Here is a 23,050-nt window from a genome sequence, read left to right on the forward strand (position 1 = left end):
CTAGTCTCTAGGTTTTGGGCCTTTAGAAAACCCACATCCCACTGCTTGGCAGCTGTGGTCACAAAGACAGCCAGGAGCCCCCAGGCTTGGGGTTCCTCAGCAGCCTGAGGGTGGCTTGAGTTTAGGGCTGGCAGCCCAGCTGGTAGGCCCAGAGCTCCTGGCGGTACTGTCCTCTAGTCTGCTCTATTGTGAAGTGAGGAGTAATTTAGGAAGTTTGGTACCTAGGTGCTACCAGAGTTTTATTTTGAGAGAAAGTGCAAATTCAAGGTGGTATGCAGTTGTGTTTACAGCAAGGAAAAAAATTAAACTGAGAAAAGTGTTTGGGTCCTGCATCAGACCCCTGAGGTAGGAAGCTTTTGAAATATATGTGAGAGAGAGAGAGAGACAGAGTGTGTGTGTGTGTGTGTATCTTAGTGTCCACGCACAGTTGCATCCCCAGCACCTGAAACTATTGGGCTTCCCACAGCCTATATCCTGTTCCCCACCCCTATACCCTCCAGTCTCTGTGCCCTGGGGGATGCCCAGGTATGGCCAAGCCCCACAGCAATATCCAGGCGTGGCCATGGAGGGGCTGACTGAACTGTACTTCCCCCTAGGGTCTCCAGCTGTGCAGAGGTGCAGGCTGGTTTGCCCAGGAGTCTTTGGGTACTGCAACATCCCAGTACCTGAGCATCTCCTTTTAACTAAAGAGGGGATAAGGAGCTTTCTCCATGAGTCTGATGTAGCCCAGAATAAATGACTCTGGTCAACATTCTAGCAAGAGGAGATACTTGCTCTCTGAAACCAGTGTTCTTGGTTGATGTTGAGAATTTTGATGAGCTCAGGTTGTTGGAGGAGGGGGGCTGGTAATGTCATACCAGGAGGAGGAGATGGGTCCACCTCAAGACACTGTTGACCCTAATGCAGAAAGCCTGAGCCCCTGCTCCCTTGAGAGGGTGCTGCTTGTTCGTGTTCACTTGTCCTCCCTTTTGCTGTCCTCCTTCATAAGACACTTGCCCAGATGCGTCTTACTGGGTTTTGCCATCCTCTCCCCTGACCCCACTCTCCTCGACCTCTCCCTTTGCACCATCCTCCCAGGGGTCTGCAGATGTTGTTGTCCTACTCTTAGGTCTTAGATCCCGCACAGGCTGCTTGCCACCTCTTGCTGTTTCTACCTTGGCACTTAGACCACTTTTCAACTATTTGTGTTCGCCCCTTGAGGGCAGGGAGCACATCATTCCTGTTTACTACAGAGCAGGCGCTGGTTAAGTGTGAGTCTGTCTCAGCCACTGGGGATAGTTCTCTGCAGTGGTCCTTGGCTCATTGGCATACAGGCCTGACTGTGTTGCCTAGGATGGTCCCCCACTGGAGCTGGAGCAGGTGGGAGGATTACAGGCCCTCAGCCCTGCAGACCCCATGGTGCCTTCCCAGCCAGCCCACCTGACCTGTCACATGCTCCTTGCTATTTGGTCTTGGGGCCTTGGGAGGGCAGAGACCAAGAAGCAGCAGGGGAGTGGAAGAAGGTCTCAAGGTGGGTGCCACCCCTATTTCCATAACAGTCACAGCTAGGGGAGGATAGGAACAGTGATGGCTTTGGGGCAAAGGTAGTGCTGTCTGGCAGCTGGCGGGGGAGGCTAGCCTCACAGATAGGTGGCACGAGGCAGCTTCTGCTTGATAAATGGTCACCTCCCAGCAGCACCCAAGTGCTAGGCCCTGCTTGCCACCCTCCTCCCTTTGTGGGGTCCTGATGCCCTGCCACCTTCTTAGACATACTTCTCTAAGAGCAGGCCTGGCTCTTAAGATGCTTGTGTGGGTCAGTCGGGGACCTGAGCCTGCTCACATCCAGGGCATCACCTGGCTGGTGATGGCCTCTGGTCATCCCTCCTGTTTGTCTTCTCTGTTGCCCTCAGATCTGCTCCAGGATTTATTTCTGAGTAAATTAGAAAGTTACTGCCCTTCTAGCACTTAACCTCAAAACCATTCCGATAGCAGAGTTCAGGCAGACACCTTGCTGAGAGGAGAACCTGCCTTCAAGGAGACTGAGTGAACTGGTCTGGAGGGGAGGGGACAGCACCACAGTTGTGTGGAATGCCTGCCCTGCTGTCCAGGTCACTTCTGCAGCTGCCTGAGGGCTAGGAGGCCTGAAGCTGTGTTTCCAAAGACATCAGGAAAGCCATCTAGGGCTGGCTCTGTCAAGTAGGCCCCAGTTGAAACAGCAGCCTTGGAGTTTGAGCCCACAACCCTTTTGGGCTGTGCTGCTCTCTCAGGCATTGACTCACACTTGGGAAAGGCCCCTTCTGTTGTGTGTGTTGCCATGTTGACTGACAATCCAGGCTTAGAGCAGGTCCCAAAATCCTGCTGGAAAGCCAGCCCTCAATCCTGAGTTATCATGAGATTTATGATGTTGGAGCTGTTGGGGTAGCAAGGGTAGCTGGCTGGTGCAGCACGCAGCTGAACCCCCAGGTACCCAGGAAGGGTTGCTGCCCCCTACGTTCTGTGACCCACACAGTTCCATCAGATTTCTGAATCTCAGAGTTGGGAGGTTTTAGGATCTCCTGGGGTGGGATACTGTGCTCAGTCAACCCAGGATCTCCACAAGGTTACTTGCACCTCGCAGTGTTGGCTTCTTCCCATAGTCTATCCTCAGCGCCCCATCTCCCATCCGTATCTTTCTCACATTGCCTGGTGTACCGTGGAGATGCCCCAGCTAGTGGCACGGGTCTGCTCAGTTGGTTACATGCTCGCTGCAGCGAGGGCTTGGTCTCCTCGCTGGCTTTGGGCTCTGCTGGGCACACTCCCTACAGGAACATGAATCGTGAGATAGAGCCTCCGGTGCTGTTCACTGTTGTGTCCTGGTGCCCAGCCCAGCATCCAGAAGGCTCCCTTGGGATGTGCTGACTAAATGAACACCAACCTGTTGGGAGCCTGAGAGTATTCTTTCCGTCGGTCCTCACCTGGCCTGCCAGCTGTCTCCTGTGGTGCAGGTCACATGTCTTTACCTGGGCTCTTTCCCAGGGTGTGGGTGCCAGACCATGTCAGGAGCACCTTCCTCCTTAAAGTGAGCTTTGAGAGAGGAGTGTTGGAAGAACTATCAAGGGGGCCTGGGTGGCCCCTTGCCTTAGTGATGGGAAGGGGGTCATCACTGGCCAGGCCCTTTTTAAACCTCCCTCTTGCTTCCTGTTGAGTCAACCCCAGCAGCCAGACACAATGTGGTGATGCAGGGCTACGGTACAGGCACCCCCAGTCCACCTGTCTCGGCGCCCAGCAGCCCTCATGGGCACGGCTTCCTCCCACTCCCTCCCAGGATGTGTTCGAGATGCGCTTTGCCAAGATGCCGGATGAGCCTGAGGAGCCTGTGGTGGCTGTGTCCTCCCCAGCGGTGCCACCCCCCACCAAGGTTGTGGCCCCGCCCTCATCCAGTGACAGCAGCAGCGATAGTTCCTCAGACAGTGACAGCTCAACTGATGACTCCGAGGAAGAGCGAGCCCAACGGCTGGCCGAGCTCCAGGAGCAGGTGAGGACACAGACAGCCCCATTTCTAGTCCCCCCTTCCCTCTCAGATCCGTGGACTAGGGTAGTCTCACTAGGGGTCTCCAGATGATGTCCTTGGCTTTGAGTTCCAGCAGGAGCGGAGTTCCCACTGGGCCCCTTATGGCAGGCCAGGTGCATGTTGATCATACTTAGATGTGTAATGCAGGTATGGAGGTGGGGTGACATGGCCGTTCTCTGGGCAGAAGTGAGGCTTCTGGATCCTTCTGGTGTCTGGAAGGAGGAGGCCAAGGTAGCATGTCCTTATCTCCTGGGGCTTCCTGGGTGCTTCTCTCCTGACAAACTGGCCATTAGGCCTTTAGTCCCCACAAGTGTCTGTGCACTCTTGCCCAGCGTCTTAGGGACTCTTCCTGGGACCAGGATCGCCACGGGGCTTGGGTGGCTCCTCTGGCAAGGAAGACACTGGGCCACCTTTGGAGTTCAGGGTCTGGGTGGGTGTGGGCACTTTGGAAATCTGGTGAGATGGCAGGTCACAGAGCTGAAGGCCAGCCCCCACCCCCTGCCTCCCTTGTCTCCAAACCCTGGCGATGGGGTTCCATAGAGACCAGGGTGATGGGTAATCAGTGTGTGTGTCTTGCCTGTCTGCTCCACAGCTCAAAGCCGTGCACGAGCAGCTTGCAGCCCTTTCGCAGCCCCAGCAGAACAAACCAAAGAAAAAGGAGAAAGACAAAAAGGAAAAGAAAAAAGAAAAGCACAAAAAGAAAGAGGAAGTGGAAGAGAATAAGAAAAGCAAAGCCAAGGAACTTCCTCCCAAAAAGACCAAGAAAAATAACAGCAGTAACAGCAACACGAGGTCTGTGGGCCGCCCCTGCCCCTGGTCCAGGTGGGGGTTCCCGGCCGTGGGAAGGGAGGCTGCCTCTGCCTTTTCCTCTGGATGGGCCCTTCGTGCTCACCTTGTTAGGTGAGGGAGGGAGGATAGCAGGTAGCGTGGTGCTGTTGGCAAGGACAAGCCATAGCAGCCCCTAGTTCACCATTGCGGTCTCAACTGCTGCGGCGTGCTCCCAGGAAGGTATTGCCAGCATCCCCTGTTTTCCTGTGAAGACCACCAGGTGGGGGTGTGGAAGCCTCCCCAAGCCCCAGATGGAGGGTTGGGTGCCCCGCTTCCCCACCAGGACCAGTTTCTGATGGTATCTGTGTCACCCCTTCGTAGCAAGAAGGAGCCAGCACCCATGAAGAGTAAGCCCCCTCCTGCATACGAGTCAGAGGAGGAGGACAAGTGCAAGCCCATGTCGTATGAGGAGAAGCGGCAGCTTAGCCTGGACATCAACAAGCTCCCAGGCGAGAAGCTGGGCCGTGTGGTGCACATCATCCAGTCGCGGGAGCCATCACTCAAGAACTCCAATCCAGATGAGATCGAGATTGACTTTGAGACCCTAAAGCCGTCCACCCTGCGTGAACTGGAGCGCTATGTCACCTCCTGTTTGCGGAAGAAAAGGAAACCTCAAGGTGCCCTTGGGCCCCCTGGGGCAGGGGTGTTCCCAGTCCCTGGTGAAGAAGGGGACTGAGAAGGTGGGCTGAGCTGCTCCCCTTTGCCCACCAGTTAACGAGGCCCCTGTTGGCACCTTCGGTTTTCAGTTAGCTCTGCTGTCCAGTCTTGACCCTCTCCCTTTGCAGGATCCTCCCCACACCCCACCCCCAGTTATAAAACCTGTGTCCTCAACGTAGAAACCTTGAAACTTCTGAAGGGTTATGACATCACATTCGACCCTGCTGTGTGCTGTTGGTGCCTTTCTTGACTTATCTGGCCGGTATCCATCTGGGGTCTGCCTGCACACCTTGGTGTCCTAAGCCTTGCTCTAAGCAGCAGCAGCTTTCATCCTCGGTTGCCTGCCACTAAGTCTTCCCCAACAGCTCCCTGCCCCCCCACCTCTCAGATCTCTGGTGGGGCATGGCTAGGAGGAAAGGCTGCACCTGCCTGCTGTCTTCTCTAGCTCTGTGTAGTCCCCTCTTTGCAAGTCCTTCAGGCAGCTCTTTTGTGTTATCAGGGCCTTGTGTTAGCTCACAGTTTTTGACTTAGAACTAGTAGGATTTAATCCACGTCAGAACTTTGCACACAGTCTTTGTCCCAGCCCACACTGACCCCTGGGGTCCTTGGGCCTCTCCCCAGGGTGCCACATGGTGACACTCTCCCCGGTCTGGGTCTGCATGCTGAAGTGCTGGGAGATCCACTGGGGCTCTGTCTTTTGTCTTGCTTTGCCTCTGGCTGTTGTGTCACCTTTAGGTCCTCTTCACACACTGCCAGAAAAGTAGCTGACGAGCATAAGCCCAGCACTGCCTTGTGTTAGGGAATTCCCTCCTACCCTGGTCTCCTAATCCTCAGTGACTCCTGTAAGAGGGTATTTTGAGAGACTGGAGGGACCTTAAAAAGTCCGGGATAAGCGAAGTTTTTGGTTGGCGTGCATGACAGACTGTCAGCTAACCGCTGGGAAGTGTGACACTGGCTGGGGTCTGGAATAACCGTAGCCAGCCATTAGGAGCAGCCAGCCCTCTGGCTCATGGAACTCAGGGTCCTGCCTGACAACTGTCCTTGTTGCTTTATTGCAGCTGAGAAAGTTGATGTGATTGCCGGCTCCTCCAAGATGAAGGGCTTCTCGTCCTCCGAGTCGGAGAGCACCAGCGAGTCCAGCTCCTCTGACAGCGAAGACTCTGAAACAGGTTAGATGTCTTTAACTTAGAGTTTTGTTGCTCCCTGTGCTCAGTCCTGTGTCCAGGCTACTAGAGACCAGAGATGGCAGTCATAAGAAGAACTTGCTGGGCCCTCTCATCTGTCCGTCTTCCTGGCTGCCATGTTAACCTTTGACTGGGGTGATGGGTAGCCCAGCACCTGTCTCTTTGTGACCTGGGCTGCAGGGGAGGACAAGTGGCCAAGGGTGTTGAAACTGCAGAGCCCCGGGGAAAGAGAATGGAGGACAGATGATGGAATTGATCTTAGTGTGACCCTGCCCAGCCTCAATGGTCTTCCCTGCATCACAGCTGCATGCAGCACAGCCCTTCCAGGTGATGTGTTTTGGCAGGTGTGGAGCAGCCTGCTTTCATTTCTGCTGTGCTCTGGGCTTAGGGTACTGCCACCTTCCCCAGGGTGTGCTCACTGCTGCATTGACTGCTTTTTTCTACACGCACTTGGGATATGTATGTCCTGTACTTCTAACAGTTTCTTCCCTCCGTGCTCCATAGGCCCGCATCTGTGCCCTCTGGCACACTTGAGGAGCAGCTTTGATGTAGGAGGTGGGGGCAGGTGGAGATGCTGACAGTTGCGTGGTGGTAGGGAAGGAGACTTCTCCAGTTATAAGCTTTCCTGGTTTTTCTCAGGGGAGCAGATGGTCAGCTTGGTCCAGAGAAGAGGCTAGCGAAGAACCCTGGTGACCAGCCTGTTACGTGAGGTGGAGCTGGCCATCTGTGCCTGGGCACACGGGGTTGTCTTTGGGCAAGTTTAGCTCCATTAGCTGAGCAGAGAATTGGCGGGCTGCATTGTGCACATCCACAGTGGGAAATGTGTTTGGGCAACAAAGATTGCTGGCATGTTCTTTCTAACTGGAAATAAACGATAAGCTCCACTTCATCGGTTCACATAAATAAATAATGTGACCTGGTGGTGCCCAGGGGCCACACTAAGAAGTTTGAGGACAACTTATAGCAGTTGGGAAGAGTGATGCTGCGCTGAGGTGTGTGGGTCCACAGGTCTTCGTATCGGCTCAGCCTGCCTCTGTGCAGCAAAGCTGGGACAAGGGGGCCTCTGGGCCTTGTCACTATTCATCTTCTTACAGTAAGGGCACCAGGCTTTCCAAGTGAGTAGTAGGGCTCACCTTGGAGGTTGGTGAGGACTTCCGTAGAACTCCAAATGCTCTGGCCTACCTCGTTTTCAGTGGGCCAAAGTGACATGAAATTAATTATGTTCTGTATTTATTGATCTGTTGTTTGCAGAGGCTGCTGTGAGTAGTTTGCTGATCACCTCTGTTGCTGTCTCTTACCCTTTTTCCTTCCTAACCCGCATCCCCCTCCATTGCTTTTTTTAAAAAAATATGTCAACCAGCAGGGGGCACCACACCCTATACTTGCTCAGGAAGGGCTGGCCCCAGGCCGGGGCCCACTGCCCTCAGCCTGGTGAATGGCCGTGTTCTTGGGCCCAGTTAGCATTCCTGATGACTACTGACTTCTCACTTTCAGTTCCAGCCCGGCCTCAGGTTTGCCTTTGCCTCTGGGGTTTCTCACCTACATTTTCTTGTAGGGCTGCTCCTGCTTGGGGTTTAGCAGGCTTTTTCCCTAAGGGTCTGAGCAACCAAAGAAAACCCCAAAAACTGAAACTGACAGAGACTAGACAGTTAAAACAGTGTGGCTTGGCCCCACCCAACATGGCATCTTAGGGGGCTGTTACCGTCACATCCTGATGTCCCAGTTGTGAATCTGTGACTATGACCTTTGTCCCTGGCCACTGAACTCTTCAGGGTGTTTGCTTTAAGCAGGAAAATTCCTGGGTTCTTGAGTGCCCTACACCCCTGCTATGAAGCAAGCATGACAGCATTTCTTACTTTTTTCATTTTCCCCCATTTTAAAGAAAGTGGAAAGATTGTGCAACAAGTAATCTGAGAGTCCTGGGAACAGCTGTCCTGGCGGGAAGGAGAGAGAGATTTACAGTCTCAGAGCCGCCAGGCTGCAGGCTCCCAGGCTCCAGCAGTCCAGCCCTGGCGGCTCCTTCGGCGGCCTCCAGCTCCTTCCTCTCCCCCGGCACCCTCCCTACCTTGGGTTTTGCGAGGCTCTCCTTTGTTTTCGTGGTCCTGGCTTTTCCTTTGTCATCTGTGTTCATTGGAAAGCTCTGTCGGGGGCCAGCTGAGAGCTTTTGCTTTTGCTCTTGGGAAGGACCTACCCTGTAGGTTTGTGCCTTGTGGCTCAGACTCTACAGGTCCCAAAGTGGCAGCCTGCACCCTGGTACCACTGTATGTGGCCATCTACCACCCAGTCCCACACAGGAAACTCCAGCAGCTGCTTGTACTGGGTCCATGGAGCTAGGTAGATTTCAATGACCAGTTATAGGTGTTTCTGCCTTCGTGAGTAGGGCTGGTGGGGGGCACTGAAGGTATTTCTCTTGGTCTTTGGGGGCTTAATTGTTTTGCCCTTCTTATTCTTGTGTTTCCACTTGGATTAGAGCCGAAATTCCTGAAAGGACCTGTTTTTGTCAGTTGTGCTGACAGAGCCCCAAGACGTGAATCACCGAAAGAAATTGAACAGAGGCAGTAAATTGGGGCTAGGGTGGTGGTATGTGGACTGCTCTCTGGCCACTGTCCATAGGCAAGGTTGTTGCCAACTGCTTGGGATATGGGGCTGGTCCTTGGGGCCAGGCTGCTGTTCAGGAAGGTGGTGTGTCCACAGACTGGGGCAGAGGGGGTGTTTCTTCACCATCTCTGTCCCAGGCCACCATGTGTTCCTCCTCCCACCCAGCAGCATGCAGAAATTTTGGCCAGTCCCACCATATCCTTTGAACCCAGCTGTTGGTCGTGGACTTTCATTGAGCTTTGATTTTGGCCCAACTCTGGATCCGTTTGAGGGTTCAGTATTGCAAAGGGAGCGGCAGTGGTATAAGTGCCTCCCTCCCACTGCCCTTAGCCGTCTTCAACTTCCCCTCTGTCACATTGCTGATGCCTGGGTCTTCCCAAATGTCCCCCGCCCTCCACAGGTCTTTATGGGCAGAGGTGGGGACACAGCTCCTGTCCCACTGAAGAATGCCCCTGGCCTAGGCTGGGACGACGATTCAGGGAATTCTGGGGTAATTTTCTTGGACTTGGTCCTGGTCTTCTAGTTGCAGAGGGAGCACACTCCAGCTATTTTAGTCTCCTGGTTTCCTTTTCCCAGGATCAGTGCATGTGGGTGTTTCTTAATAGCCTCAGGGGGAAAAGGAATGCTTGGTGTTTTGGAAAGATTTGAGCTGGAAAGTGCAGGCAGAGGCCATGGAGCATTCTTCCCAGACAGCCAACCTCAGCTTCCGCGACCTCCCACCCCCACCCCGGGGGAGTGTCTTGGAAGGGCTGAGTTCCAGTCTCATCTTGGGGCCCGCTGCTGCCTGCGCCAAGGCTGTGATGTGTACTCTTGGGGAAAGAGTAAGTCCCCTGGCAGAGGTGGGGGTGGGAGAGATCTGGAGCACAAGGCTATAGCTGGTCGACCTGAATTGCCAGGTGACCCCTCACACACCCACACATGCAGGGGTTGCAGCTGGAAGTATTCTGGAGCTTCATGGGCAAGGGTGAGCCCTGTGGAATGTGCCCTGAATGAGAGACTGGCTGGTGGGCGGGTTTTTCCCACACACGCACTTGGGGACCATGGGAGTGCAGTGTTGGTTGTGTCTGTGACTCTAGCAGAAGCATCTGCTCTGCTGTGTGGGTGGGGACGAGTCCCATGCCCCCTCCCCGGGCAAGGGGAGCTGCATTTGATGCCCTGGAAAAAGAAAGGACAACTTTTCCGCCTCAACCTGTTTTTATTTTTGTATTTGTTCTTCTCCTGTAACTGGCTCCTCTTTTTATAATTTTTTGCTTGTTTCTTGAGGTTTGTAGGAATGCGGAGGTGAAGCTGTTAGCTAGAGGTCCTGCACTCCAGAGCCCCTTTCTTGGGGGCTTTTCCTCCTTCCACCCAAGTCCTGAGGAAGGGTCAGCGTCACCTCCCTGAGATACGCAAGATGGCAGAAAAGCAGACCCTGGGGGGATATCCTCGAATCAGTGGGTGCCTAATGGGTGTGGCACACCAGGCTGGTCTTCAGAAGTGATGGCAAGGAGAACAGTCAGGGGAGCCTCTCAAATGCAAAGACCAGTAAAGGAAACAGCAGCGTGTACTCGGCGCACATGGAACTCATTCATTACTGGAAGCAGTTCTGTCTAGAAGCATAAACAGGCTCAGGGCGGTTCTGGAGACATCCACGCCTTCCGGATCCAAGGCCCTTCTAAGGGGAAGGTGGGTCTGTCCCCACTGCAGCTGGCCAGGAAGGGGGCGGAACTCCTAGTCTGCGGCACTGTTCTCTTGTGCCCTGTCAGCAAACAGGGCACAGGAGGCTGGCTCAGTCTGCGGTTCTTCTGTTCTTATGACTTGAATGGTACATTCCACACCATTTCTCTCACACTGGTTTCTCTCTCCCTCTATGTAGGTCCTGCCTAATCATTGGACACGGACTCTTAATAAAACGGTCTTCAGTTCCAGATTCCTTCCCAGCAAGCTATAGCTTAAGTCCATTTTCTTCCGTGAAAGGGACAGGACTCCATCAAGTTATGGAATTCCTCAGAGCCCTGGGCCTGTTCCCCGGGGTGGATTAGTCATGTCCAGCAGCTCACGCCTAGTCCCGCCTCTGGGAAGGCTGCCTGCCTGGCTGCCCAGCCCGTGGCCTCCTGTGTAAAGACTGCCTGGCTGTCCCACCCAGCCTCCCTGGTTGTCTGGGATCCTCTGGGTGGGTGGCATCTTTCAAAGGGTGATAACAGTCCCCCCTGCACACGCATACATGTGGTGCTGCTCTGTGTGCAAGGCCCTATCACAAATGTTTTCTCTTCAATCCTCCCTCTTTTTCCGGGACTCTGGATCCTAACTACTTCTCTCCTGGACCTTGCAATGACATTAGCCCAGGAAAGATACCATTCAGCCTAAGGAAGAACATGCTAACATCTAGAGCTTCCCCAAATGAGGAACAGGGCTTTAGAGGAGGCCAGCTGGGCCCGAAGGCTCATCGGGGCTGTCCCTCAGCATGCCTTCTCTCCGGTGGCCTATGAGGCTCCGTTAGCCAGAGGCTGTCACCAGCCACAGCTGACACAGCCCCCAGGAGTCCTCCTGTTTTCACTGTTCCCATTATTGCCATTTGGGCATTTCCCCAACTTCTTTGTTCTTTTCTCTGAGAGTCGAATGGGGAAGGTACCTCTTAGACTGCCTCCCGTCCTTTCTAGGTAATTAGAAGCAGGCTGCAGTGGTCAGGAGCTGCCAGGCAGGCCATTAGTGAGGGAAGTCTGGGGAGGAGTGGCTGCGCAGCCAGCTGCCCTGGCTCCTCTAGCTTATCCCTGTCCTCAGTAGGGTCGGGATCTGGGTTAGTGAGAAAGAAAGGACTCTTGAGACCCAGTGTGCTGGACCAGTTGATGGTGAGGGCATCAGAGCCTTCGGGGCCTGTTCCATGCACGTTTCTGAGAGGCACTGCCAGTGCAAGTACCCTCCTAGTCTTTAGTCCTCTAGAATGATGACAGCCACTGAGGGTGGGGCAGACCAGGGTAGCCACATTATCCAGCCCTCTAAGAGACACTGAATAGGCTTTTTTTGCTCTAAAAATAAATACCAGCCCTTTTTTGGTCATGAATCCAGCGTCTCAGCGGAAAACTGCCTGACGTGAGAAATCCCCTAAGGAATAGCATCTGCGTGTCAGAGCTATTTTGTTCTCAGTGTAGGTTGTGTGCGCTTCAAGGCCTAACCGTCTCCTGGCATCTTGGAGTCTGCCTTCTGGAGCTCGGGGCAGGCTAGAGAGGTGCAGCTGGCCACTGCGTGTGTGCAAATCCTGGCGCCCATCCCCAGCTCCTTGGGGCCGTAGGCCCAAGCAGCTCTAACTGTCCCAGACCAGCCTTGGCCTTGGGTTCTAGTTTCAGCCTCCCCAGAACCTCCAGGGCCCTGCACTGATACTTGGAAGTTCCTAGATTGCTCCCTGACCCTCTGGCCAGTTAGCTTCCAGTCAGGCTCCATTTGCCAGACTATTTTGAGCTGCCCTTTGGCCTGTGCCTGATGGGTTCCCAGTGCAGCTCTGCCTGGCTCAAGCCAGGGTTGCTTCATGCCCGGAGATTCCCACAGGACAGTTAGGAAGCCACTGGCATTGTCTTTCTGGGAAGATTTTGCCGTCTTGGAACAAATGGAAGGCTAGATTCCCACAGTGTCGGCCTGTGGTACTGCCCTACCCTTTCCCACACGTGTGCGCATGGGCCATAGCCACAGACCAGCTCTCCTGTGTGGTCCTTGCACCCTCGCTCTCCAGGAATCCTGTCCTTCTTGCCTATGGGACTTACATCTGGCAGAGAACTTGATTTTTAGACTCAAGCTGTCACCTATACCTGGTGCCCCAGGAACAGAGCAGAAAGAGCAGAAGCCCACTCACCCCTTGTCAGCAGCTTCCAACGTGCGGGCAGTGGGAGGTGCCAGCCGGGCCTGATGAGTTGCTGGAGGGGTGGGAGGCCAAGGTGTCTGCTGGTGCTGAGGCTCCCGGTCGGTTCAGTTGATGGGCTCCACACCTCTGCCCTTAACCTTTTGTCCTGTCTCCTTCCCTTGAGTTGGGGGGAGGGAGTGGGGAGGAATCAGTGTTTTAATCAGATTTTACAAAAAACTTTTAATTCTTTGTACAATTGCCATCTATGTAAAGATAAAATTTGTGTTGAGTTCAAGATTTTCATGGAATAAAGATCACACAGTACTTGAGGCCATCTTCATGTAACCCTTTCTAGAGAGTTTTGTGTGGGGGTGTCTTGGGGCTGGTGTGTTGTAAAGTTGTGCACTTCCTGTCTTGTTTTCCTACCAGTAACTCCAATACAAGGCTCGGGCCACATGAGCCAGGCGTGGCTGTCCCAAACAGGCTCCAGCACCCTTTGGTCCCCCCTGCCGGCCCCCTCAGTTCTCTGGTCCTGGGGGTCTGCTGTGCACCTCCCACGTTCTCTCCCACTCTAGGCCTGCCCCACTCAGCACCTCAGCGGGGCCCTGGGAGGATACTCCTGGTGACTTTTCTAAGGCATCTGAGACCTGCTCCCTGAAACCATGAGGGCCCCGTTGCACTGTGTCCCCCTAGTTCCCTCGTGGGCCTCTCTGCTCATGGCTGTGGGGAGGTATGAGGGCTCGGAGAGCTACTGTCCCTCTTTTATGGTGGAAAGAGGTGTTTCTCCCCAAGGCCGAGATGACAGGCCATCCTGGCCCCACCCAGCCTTCTCCCTGCAACACAGTGTCTTCTACTGGTCAAATTTTACCCATTGGCCCCTTTCTTCCCCCAGGCCCCCCAAAGGCATACCAGCATGGGAGCAGCTGCCCCCAGCCTCCCTTGAGCTGCAGTTTATGTTACTGAAATCCATGCTGGGAGAGGAGCCCAGCCTGGTGGAATGCCCTGGCCTCTTTCTCCCACTCCTTTGGCTCAGCAGCCTCTGTGTACCAGACTTTACCCTCGTGTATATAAGGTTCTCTTGGTCTGGGCCTCCAGCCTCTATAGTCCAGTGTTCCTTCTCCACCCTGGGGCTGCCAGACATCCTGAACCCTGGTCCTGCAGATCATCCAAACTTCTCCCTTTTGTATGTGTGACCAAGTTTCATATGTGACCCAAAGAGTCCTGAGCTCTGTATGCTGGCATCTCTAGTCTTTGGGTTTGGGACTGGGCCTGCAGTTCCCATGTCCCAGGTGTCCCCAGTCGCTGCCATTTGTATGAGGACATACGTCTGTAGCTGCTGAGGTCTGTGTCACTGTCTTGTCTCTTGCATGAAATGGTGAGCTCTTGCAGGGCATGAGGTCCCTTCTCATCCCTTTGGGTGGCACACTGCACCCTGACGCCACGCACCTCACAGAAGCTTAGCACAGCCCTCCGTGAAGCAGCTTCCAGTGGAGGTTACTCTGCTTTGGGCATGTGTCCTCCAACACCAGCAGCAAGAGCCAGAACCCTGGCAAGGAGCTCGAGATGCCAGGCAAAGCCATGAGGTGCCTCTCAGGGACAAGAATCCGAAAGGCATCCTGGGTCCCCCCTCCCACCTGATGGTTGGTGACTTATTTTCTAGCCCTTGAGCACTTGCCAAGCCTCCCCTCCCTCTCTCCCTCTCGGGTTTACACCCAGCAGTGTTTGGCAAAGGGCATCCATCCAGCAAAAGTTCCTTAGCATAAATCTCTGGAGTAGGGGCGGAGGGAGTCATGCTGGTGCTTACACAGTCCTCACAGAGACAGGCACACCCCAGATGCATCCACACAGTGGCAGCAACAAGTCATCGGCTCCTGAGGAACTGGGATTTCTCCCTGCAGCACGTTGACAGTATCCCAACACAGGAACTTCTCTGAGGCCAGTCTCCTGCGGGCAAGGGGAGTCTGACCAGTGGACTCTTCCTTTGTTGGCCATGATATTAGCACCTCCCCTTTTTGCTCCTGGTCATCCAAGGAGGTTGGCTGGCTGGCCTTCCTTTCTCCTCTCCCTTCACAAAGTGCTCGGGCTTTGGCCCATGCTGACGTCACTGATCTCTCTCATCCCAAATCATGCATCTCTGCTTCCCATGGGAGAATGGGAAGGAGTGAGCCTCAAGAGACAATGCAGTTGGAGGCCGCCGAGTTGTTAATTTTTAGTTATGTGGCCTGGGGCAAGTCTCTTAATTTCTCTCAGCCTCACTTCGCTAATCTGTCAAATGGACATGATCATTTCAAACACCATGGTTGTTCCAAGGCAAAGCAGGATGGGATGCAGATGCTCAGGTCACTCTGGTGGCCTCTGACTAGCAAATATGGGGAGGCTTTGGGCAAGGAGGTCTCCATAGCTCAGCTCCCAGTGCACTTGGGTGTCATCTTTTAATGGAGTTGGTGGTCTGGAACTTGGTAGGGCAGCTTTTCAGGCATGGTCCCCACTAGAAAAAAGTAGCAGGCAAATGGATAGGTGACACCCAACGTGTCTTTCCTTCCCCCGTGACCAACTCCCATCCCAGACAGAACCCAGCCACCCTCCCTCTCACTGTCACTGGCCCTTCTCGTGAACTCACCCTCTGTTTTCTTCTCACTCTGCATCCAAAACCAGCTCCCAGTCTTCTCCCCGTAGCCTCACCACCATCTGTTTTCCTCCACAGAGATGGCTCCGAAGTCAAAAAAGAAGGGGCACCCCGGGAGGGAGCAGAAGAAGGTATGTGGTCTCGGGGGTGTCCTGTAGAAGGTGAGCAGTAGCCACCTGTCTTTGTGGGCCCTGGGGGGCCCCTATGTCTGACCCAGGCAGGTTCGGCTTGCCTGACATCAACCTGTCTGTCTGCAGCACCATCACCACCACCATCAGCAGATGCAGCAGGCCCCGGCCCCCGTGCCCCAGCAGCCCCCACCGCCTCCCCAGCAGCCTCCACCGCCTCCACCGCCGCCGCAGCCGCAGCCGCAGCCGCAGCCGCAGCCGCAGCCCCCACCCCCACCACCCCCACCCTCCATGCCACAGCAGGCAGCCCCCGCGATGAAGTCCTCGCCTCCGCCCTTCATCACCGCCCAGGTGCCCGTCCTGGAACCCCAACTCCCAGGCAGCGTCTTCGACCCCATTGGCCACTTCACCCAGCCCATCCTGCACCTGCCGCAGCCTGAGCTGCCCCCTCACCTGCCCCAGCCTCCCGAGCACAGCACTCCGCCTCATCTCAACCAGCACTCGGTGGTCTCTCCTCCAGGTGAGCTGCAGCCACACCTGCCGAGGTGTCGGGAGGTCCCCTTCCCACCCTGGGTGACTTTCAGAGTCTCAGTTGTCTCATCTCTAAGGGGAGGTCAGCAGCTTCCCAGGACCTTTTTGGAAATTACACAAGAGGCCCCAGGGTGGGCTTTGCATGGAGAGTTAGTGCTTTGGTACAGAAGATAATGGCTCAGGTCTTCTGCTGGGCCAGCCATTGTGTCAGATGGAGAAAGGTGTGACTCCTCCGCAGCTCCCAGTCAGCAGTGGAGGTTGAGGGGACACACGCTCACCGCAGAGAGGACATACCTGTGGGTTTCAGGCAAGGCTTGCTTTGAGACCTGCAGGGCGAGTGTGAAAGTGGGAAGCACTTGGAAAGGAGGAAGGTTGGGCTCATGGAGCGCAGGGCAGGGTGATGCTGGCGAGGGGCCCGATCCCAAAGCTCTGCCTGGAAACTGTCCTTGTTCTTGAGTTTGTGGGAAGCCGAGGAAGATGGGGAGAGATTGCCAGTTGGAGAGAGACAAGCAGGAGGTCAGGGTGGAGTGGAAAGGTTGGGCTGGGGGCCGCGGGGCACGTGAGCCTCACTGCCGCGCTGTTGTGTCCTTCCAGCTTTGCACAATGCGCTGCCTCAGCAGCCATCACGGCCCAGTAACCGAGCTGCCGCCCTGCCCCCCAAGGCCGCCCGGCCCCCGGCCGTGTCGCCTGCCCTGGCCCAGCCGCCCCTGCTCCCGCAGCCCCCCATGGCTCAGCCCCCCCAAGTGCTGCTGCAGGAGGATGAAGATCCGCCTGCCCCACCCCTCACCTCCATGCAGATGCAGCTCTATTTGCAGCAACTGCAGAAGGTGCAGCCCCCTACACCACTACTCCCTTCCGTGAAGGTGCAGTCCCAGCCCCCAGCCCCCCTGCCGCCCCCACCCCACCCCTCGGTGCAGCAGCAGCTACAGCAGCAGCAGCAGCAGCCACCTCCGCCGCCCCCCCAGCCACAGCCGCCCCCCCAGCCACAGCACCAGCCCCCAACACGGCCCGTGCACATGCAGCCCATGCAGTTCCCAGCCCATATCCAGCAACCCCCACCGCCCCCCGGCCAGCAGCCCTCCCACCCGCCCACGGGCCAGCAGCCACCCCCACCACAGCCCGCCAAGCCTCAGCAAGTCATCCAGCACCACCCTTCACCCCGGCACCACAAGTCAGACCCCTACTCAACTGGTAAGTGCCGCCCGCCCCTGGGCCCTGGGGAGGCTGGCGCTAGGTCGAGTTTTGTTCTTGAGAAGCCAGATGGGTCAGTTTGTGCTGCAGGCTGAGATGGGCTCAGAGCTGAGCCTCGAAGGCCCTGGGGTTCGAGAGGAATAGCTGAAAGAGGGTGATGATACTTCATGAATTGTCTTTTATCAGTTGTTCATCTTGCTTATAAGCTGAGATGACGGAATCAGGCCCCTGTTGACCCCTTTCTGGAACTCATAGTCAAGTCACAGCTCATCGTGATTCCTGCTAGGTTGGGAAGCCACGAGCTCAGAGGTGGCACCTGCTTCACCTCTGGGGGTTGGGACAGGCTTCTTGGAGGAGGTGACCAGAGGACAAGCAGGAGCTAGTTTAATAAACAGTAGGGTGTGAGTTCCAGGCATAGCCAGGGACAGGTCTGTTTGGGAACCTGCAGAAAACAGATGCTCTGCTTTTGGTGTTGGGAAGCCCCCCTGGTGGAGCTGGGACCATGTCAGAGAGAATTGGGTCAAGACTTAAAAGTAGCCCAGGGCTCACCCATGAGCCGTTCCTGTCTCCTGCTCCCAGTCTCCAGCCTGATCCAAGCTGCCCTTTTCCTGTCAGTGGTATTGTGCAGGCCATGCCCTCTCACCTTCCCTAGGCACTTGTTTTTCAGGTGTCTGACCAAAACGTTCTGGCAACCATGGTGGGGCAGTGTTCTAGCAGATGCCTCATGATGTGGTGACGTGTGAGGGTCAGGGTTGAGATTCCTGGACTTGGCATGTAGACTGTGCAGCCTGGCTTGGGGGGCGCAGTGGGTGGTGCCTGCAAATTAAACAACAAGGCTTTTAACTTTAGGCTGTGACTGCTCCTAAACCCCGCAAAAGCTGCCAGGTGCCAAGTGGATCGCTGCACACCCTGAGCCAAGAACAGCTGGCTGACCTCCTTGGGAAAGACCAGTGGTGGTCCCAGCAGCCATGCAGCTGTGCCTGTTTTCCACCCTTGAGCAACGCTGGGTTTCCCTGTGGGGACCAGTGATGGGCAGGTGATGAGGTGCCTTTGGAAGAGTCAGCACTTGGGGCAGGACAGGTTCCCTCTGGTTACCTGTGCTTTGAGTCTCTGGGCCCATCTCCCCCTGAGCTCTTGTGGCCTGAAATGGGTCACAGGGGATGATGTGGGCTGGAGCCCAGCTGGGGAATTTGGGCCAAAGGCCAAGTTGTTGGCGTCCAAAGAGGCTTGGCAGGCATCCCTGGGCATCTAGCCAACTTGCAGGCACCACCCCTGAGCCACTGGGCTCCTGTCTAGGTTCTAGTGGATGAAGCCACCAGTGGGCAGGAGATTCCTGTAAGTCGTGGGCCTGAGAGCCTGCCATCATCCAGGTAATCCTCAGCAGGGGAGCCATCCCAGACAAGAGTCCGTTGTAGTCATGTATTTATGGATCACTGGCCGGGCCAGACCTGGGCAGCCCAGCACCAAGGCCAGCAAAACCAGTCGCACAGGCCGGGAGCCAGGGCACAGGGACAGGCTGGTGCTCATGGGCATGTCATCTGCAAGCAGCTGTTCTGACTTCTAGGGTTAGTAGTGAGTTCCAGCTCTAAAGGGGCTGGGAGGTCCACCATAGCTGGGGCATTGAGATCTGGGCCCATGGAAATGGGCACTTCTGGCTAGGGAACCTGTGGAGGGCCCAAGGGTGTCTGTGCTGGCAGACAGCAGCTGGAGGTAGTCCTGAAGGAGGTTGGTGGAAGGGCTGGCATGCAGCACCCAGCTTAGGTTGTTCAGCATGAGGCACAAGGCAGGGCCGGGACCAAAGGCACTGCAGAGAGGCGGCTATGTTAAGTGGACAGGTATGGCTTGTCCCACGCTGGAGCTGGCCAGGACATACCAGGGATTCAAGCAAGAGGGTGTCCACATACTGTAATTGGGGTGGGTGGAGTCGTCAAAGACGAGACTCAGCTCTGCCAGCTTGCTTGGTCCTGAGGTGCTGGCCTGCTGTGATCTAGGACTGTTTCCTCACCAGTGAAGCTAAAGTATCAGGCTAAAGTGCTTTGACAGGCCTTTTCTAGGGGCCAGTAGCGGGGCTTTCCGGGTTCTTAGCCTGTGCTGGATGTTTGGACCCTGTGGCTACCCGGGTCCCCCAGCCTTTGGTTGGATAAGGGTTGAGTGGGCTGGCCCACTTTGCAAGAACCACGAGTCCAAGACCTGTTCTACCGTTCGCGCTGTGGTGCAGGCCAGTTCCAGGCTTCGCCCCTCCTCTGACTGGGCCTCAAAGGCTGAGTTGTGTTGGGGAGGTTCCTGGGGACCCGGCCCTTGGCCCACAGCAATTGTCTAGGCAGGCAAGTCGAGCCACATGGGGACGGCAGGGGGCCTAGGCTGCCTGCTCTGTGGGGTTTTTGACATCCCTGGTATTTAACCCAAGCCATACCAGAGAACTGTCTGGAGAGCTTTTAAAAAGTATTCAAGCTCAGACTCACGTGGGACCAAAAATATCAGGATCCGCACTTCTCCAAGTTTCCTAGTGGGAACTTTTTTTCTGACACACATGGTATCAAACAGCAGGACTGAGCTCATGGCTTCAGAGCCCTGCTGCACACTGAGCACAGCACCCAGCATGCCAGGGGCTCAGCCGTTGTGGGGCTTCCCTTGGGTTGGATGTGCCTAGAGGGGCCCAGGGCCGGCAGCCTCCCTACCGAACCTGCTGGTAAGCTCCTATCTCCTCTCCTAGGTCACCTCCGTGAAGCGCCCTCCCCGCTTATGATACATTCCCCTCAGATGCCACAGTTCCAGAGCCTGACCCACCAGTCGCCACCCCAGCAAAACGTCCAGCCTAAGAAGCAGGTAAAGGGCAGGGCTGGGCCACGGCCCCCAGGGACAGGCACAAGCCAGGGCCAGGGGCGCCTGACCGCCTCACCGGCTGCCATGCCTGTGCCATCCCAGGAGCTGCGTGCGGCCTCTGTGGTCCAGCCCCAGCCCCTGGTGGTGGTGAAAGAGGAGAAGATCCACTCACCCATCATCCGCAGTGAGCCCTTCAGCCCCTCGCTGCGGCCGGAGCCCCCCAAGCATCCGGAGAACATCAAGGCCCCCGTCCACCTGCCCCAGCGTGAGTGCCCTCTCTGCACCCAGCCGAGGTGGAGGCCCCCAGGCCTGTGCTGGATGTGAGCTTTCTGTGGGCCGGTCAACCATGCCCCACTGAGGTGGGGTGGGCACAGGCCCATGGGCTGTTTGTGTTCCAGGGCCTGAGATGAAGCCCGTGGATGTCGGGAGGCCTGTGATTCGGCCCCCTGAGCAGAACGCACCCCCACCAGGGGCCCCCGACAAGGACAAACAGAAACAAGAGCCGAAGACACCAGTTGCACCCAAAAAGGTAGGAACAGTGGACCCATGAGTGCCCCTCACCCTGACTCCAGGGAGATGCATTGGTGAGTGTCCTCAGACTTCAGGCCTCTCTCGAGGAGTCCAGACACAGCTGGGTCCCTAATCTGCCCCATGGTCTCTCTGCCTCGCAGGACCTAAAAATCAAGAATATGGGATCCTGGGCTAGCCTGGTGCAGAAGCATCCCACCACCCCATCCTCCACAGCCAAGTCATCAAGTGACAGCTTCGAGCAGTTCCGCCGGGCGGCCCGGGAGAAGGAGGAGCGCGAGAAGGCCCTGAAAGCGCAGGCTGAGCACGCAGAGAAGGAGAAGGAGCGGCTACGGCAGGAGCGCATGAGGTGGGTGCGGTCTCTGGGTGAGCGCAGGGCTCCCAGACCTTGCACTGGTGCCCGTGCTGACAAGGAGTCCCGCCCTGCTCAGGAGCCGAGAGGATGAGGATGCCCTGGAGCAGGCCCGGCGAGCCCATGAGGAAGCGCGTCGGCGCCAGGAGCAGCAGCAGCAGCAGCAGCGCCAGGAACAGCAGCAGCAGCAGCAGCAGGCAGCTGCCGTGGCCGCCGCCGCTGCCCCCCAGGCCCGGAGCTCCCAGCCCCAGTCCATGCTGGACCAGCAGAGGGAGTTGGCCCGAAAGCAGGAGCAGGAGCGAAGGCGCCGGGAAGCGGTGAGTGGGGTCTAGGGGGTGGCGGGGTGGGATCTGGTGGACCTCGCAGGGCAGGGATCCATCCACCCTTGGAGTTGGTGAGAAAGGGGGCCCAGAACCCAGAGAGGCAGGGTGCACTCACTCTCTGAGTTGGGGTGTGCAAGCAGAGATCCATCGAGTGGGTGCTCGGGACAGGGCTCCTTGTCAGCACTATGCTGGCCTCAGGTGCTCAGGCTGGGTGCTGGGAGGTTCCAGGGTGTGGGCCCTGAGAGAATAGCCAATGCTGCAGGTCAGGGGTCGGGGGCTGGGAGCCACCACAAGGGCAAGGCACCGAGTTTCACTCCCTCTCTCCCTCCTCTCTTCTCCAGATGGCAGCTACCATTGACATGAATTTCCAGAGTGATCTATTGTCAATATTTGAAGAAAATCTTTTCTGAGAGCACCTAGGTGACTTCTGACTTTGATTTTCTGGCAAAACATTGACTCTCCATAGTGTTAGGGGCAGCAGTGGAGGCAGTAGCAGCGGCAAGGGGGTGTCTCCGGGCCTGGCCCTCCTGCATGCTACGCCTGGGGCAGGCCTGATGGGCAGCTGAGGATCGCAGAGCCTATCTGCCTTACAGCCAGCCAGACGTCCCGCCACCCATCACCCCCCCACAGGACGTCGGCTCAGAGCACGCCTCACCATGAGCAAGTGCCGGCCAGACCCAAGCCCCGAGTCCCCGCGAGTTGGGCAGAGGCCCTTCTCTCCGCCAAATGTCTACACAGTATACACAGGACATCGTTGCTGCCGCCACCATGACTGATTTTCTGTCCCTGAGGACGTGACATTCATGACGTCCTGCCTGCCAGGAGTCCTTCCCCACACCCTCAGCTGCTGCTGCCCACACCCAGGAGACCAGGGCAAGCCTGCAAGAGCTGGAGGTGGCGAGGGAGCTGGCCCACCCCCTTGCTGGCACTGACTTTGCCTTGAACAGACCCCACCCCTCCCCTCCCCTCCCCCCACAAGCCTTTAATCGAGAGCCGCTCTCTGTAAGTGTTCGCTTGTGCAAAAGGGAATAGTGCCGTGGAGGTGTGTGTGTGTCCATGGCAATCTGGAGCGAGGTGACTGTCACACGCGCGTATGTGGGCCGGCCTCGCCGGGCGAGTGAGGCCACCAACCAAAGTCAGTTCCTTCCCACCTGTGTTTCTGGGTTTTTTTCTATATATATATTTTTTGTTGGATTCTATTTTATTTTTAATTCTCTCTTCTCCTCCAGACACAATGGCACTGCTTATCTCCGAAATGGTGTGATCGTCTCCTCATTGAGCGGCAGCTGCCACCGCGCTGTGGGTAGTGTGTGACCGTGGCTGTACTGTGTAGTGAAACATAGTTGGCATATCTTTGTTTGAAGTTTGTTGGTGACTCCACCAAACTGGTGTAAAAAAAAGCTCAAAAAAAAAAAAAACCCACAAAAAACAACGAAACAAAAACCTACAAAACACACACACAAAAAAACTGCCTATATTTTACTCAATTTCAAACTTTATTAGTCTATTTTTAATTATAAAGTCAGAAAGCTGCATTTTCTTTCCCCTTTTTCTGCCCCTATTCGTCGGCTTCTTTGTTTTTTAACGTCAAATCTGTTTGAGGGTTTTTTTGTTTTGTTTTGTTTTTTTAACCAGGAAAGGAAGGGCCAGGGCATGAGGCGGGCACAGGGGGCCAGGGGCCACAGGCCACAGACTGAGGCAGAGGCTCCCTGCCCGGCGCCTGGCCCTTATCAGCCGGCTGCCCCTTCCCCCACTTTTTAAAAAATTTTGTAATTGGAGCCCTTGGTGAGTTTACGTGTGCCATGAGAACCCACTCTACACCACGACGCTGGTGCCTCAGTGTTGGCCAAACTCTGGAGTCACTGACTGGTTTGACTTTCATACGGTGAATATGCATTTGGTCTGTACTGATCATGGAATAAACACATCTCTCTTTTTTAA

General features: G+C 55.9%; 1 protein-coding gene across 8 annotated transcripts in view; it reads left to right on the forward strand.

Annotated features, from left to right (window-relative positions):
* Nucleotides 1–23,050, forward strand: part of BRD4 (bromodomain containing 4) — an 81,722-nt gene extending 58,672 nt beyond the window's left edge. For 3 of the 8 annotated variants that reach the window (XM_032465402.1, XM_032465403.1, XM_032465404.1), the window contains 12 exons: nt 3,284–3,493; nt 4,122–4,321; nt 4,679–4,974; nt 6,073–6,183; nt 15,312–15,364; nt 15,491–15,881; nt 16,487–17,083; nt 19,797–20,171; nt 20,305–20,435; nt 20,578–20,783; nt 20,866–21,103; nt 21,451–23,050. In XM_032465402.1, the coding sequence (XP_032321293.1) occupies nt 3,284–3,493; nt 4,122–4,321; nt 4,679–4,974; nt 6,073–6,183; nt 15,312–15,364; nt 15,491–15,881; nt 16,487–17,083; nt 19,797–20,171; nt 20,305–20,435; nt 20,578–20,783; nt 20,866–21,103; nt 21,451–21,519 (2,877 nt within the window). In that variant the 3' untranslated portion in view covers nt 21,520–23,050. Of the gene's footprint in view, nt 1–3,283; nt 3,494–4,121; nt 4,322–4,678; nt 4,975–6,072; nt 6,184–10,651; nt 12,953–15,311; nt 15,365–15,490; nt 15,882–16,486; nt 17,084–17,932; nt 18,120–19,796; nt 20,172–20,304; nt 20,436–20,577; nt 20,784–20,865; nt 21,104–21,450 lie in introns of those variants that run through there. The other 5 variants (XM_032465405.1, XM_032465408.1, XM_032465409.1 and 2 more) reach the window with 5 other exon arrangements.

This window comes from Camelus ferus, chromosome 22 (assembly GCF_009834535.1).
Source record: "Camelus ferus isolate YT-003-E chromosome 22, BCGSAC_Cfer_1.0, whole genome shotgun sequence".
In the NCBI taxonomy this organism is placed as follows: Eukaryota; Metazoa; Chordata; class Mammalia; order Artiodactyla; family Camelidae; genus Camelus; species Camelus ferus.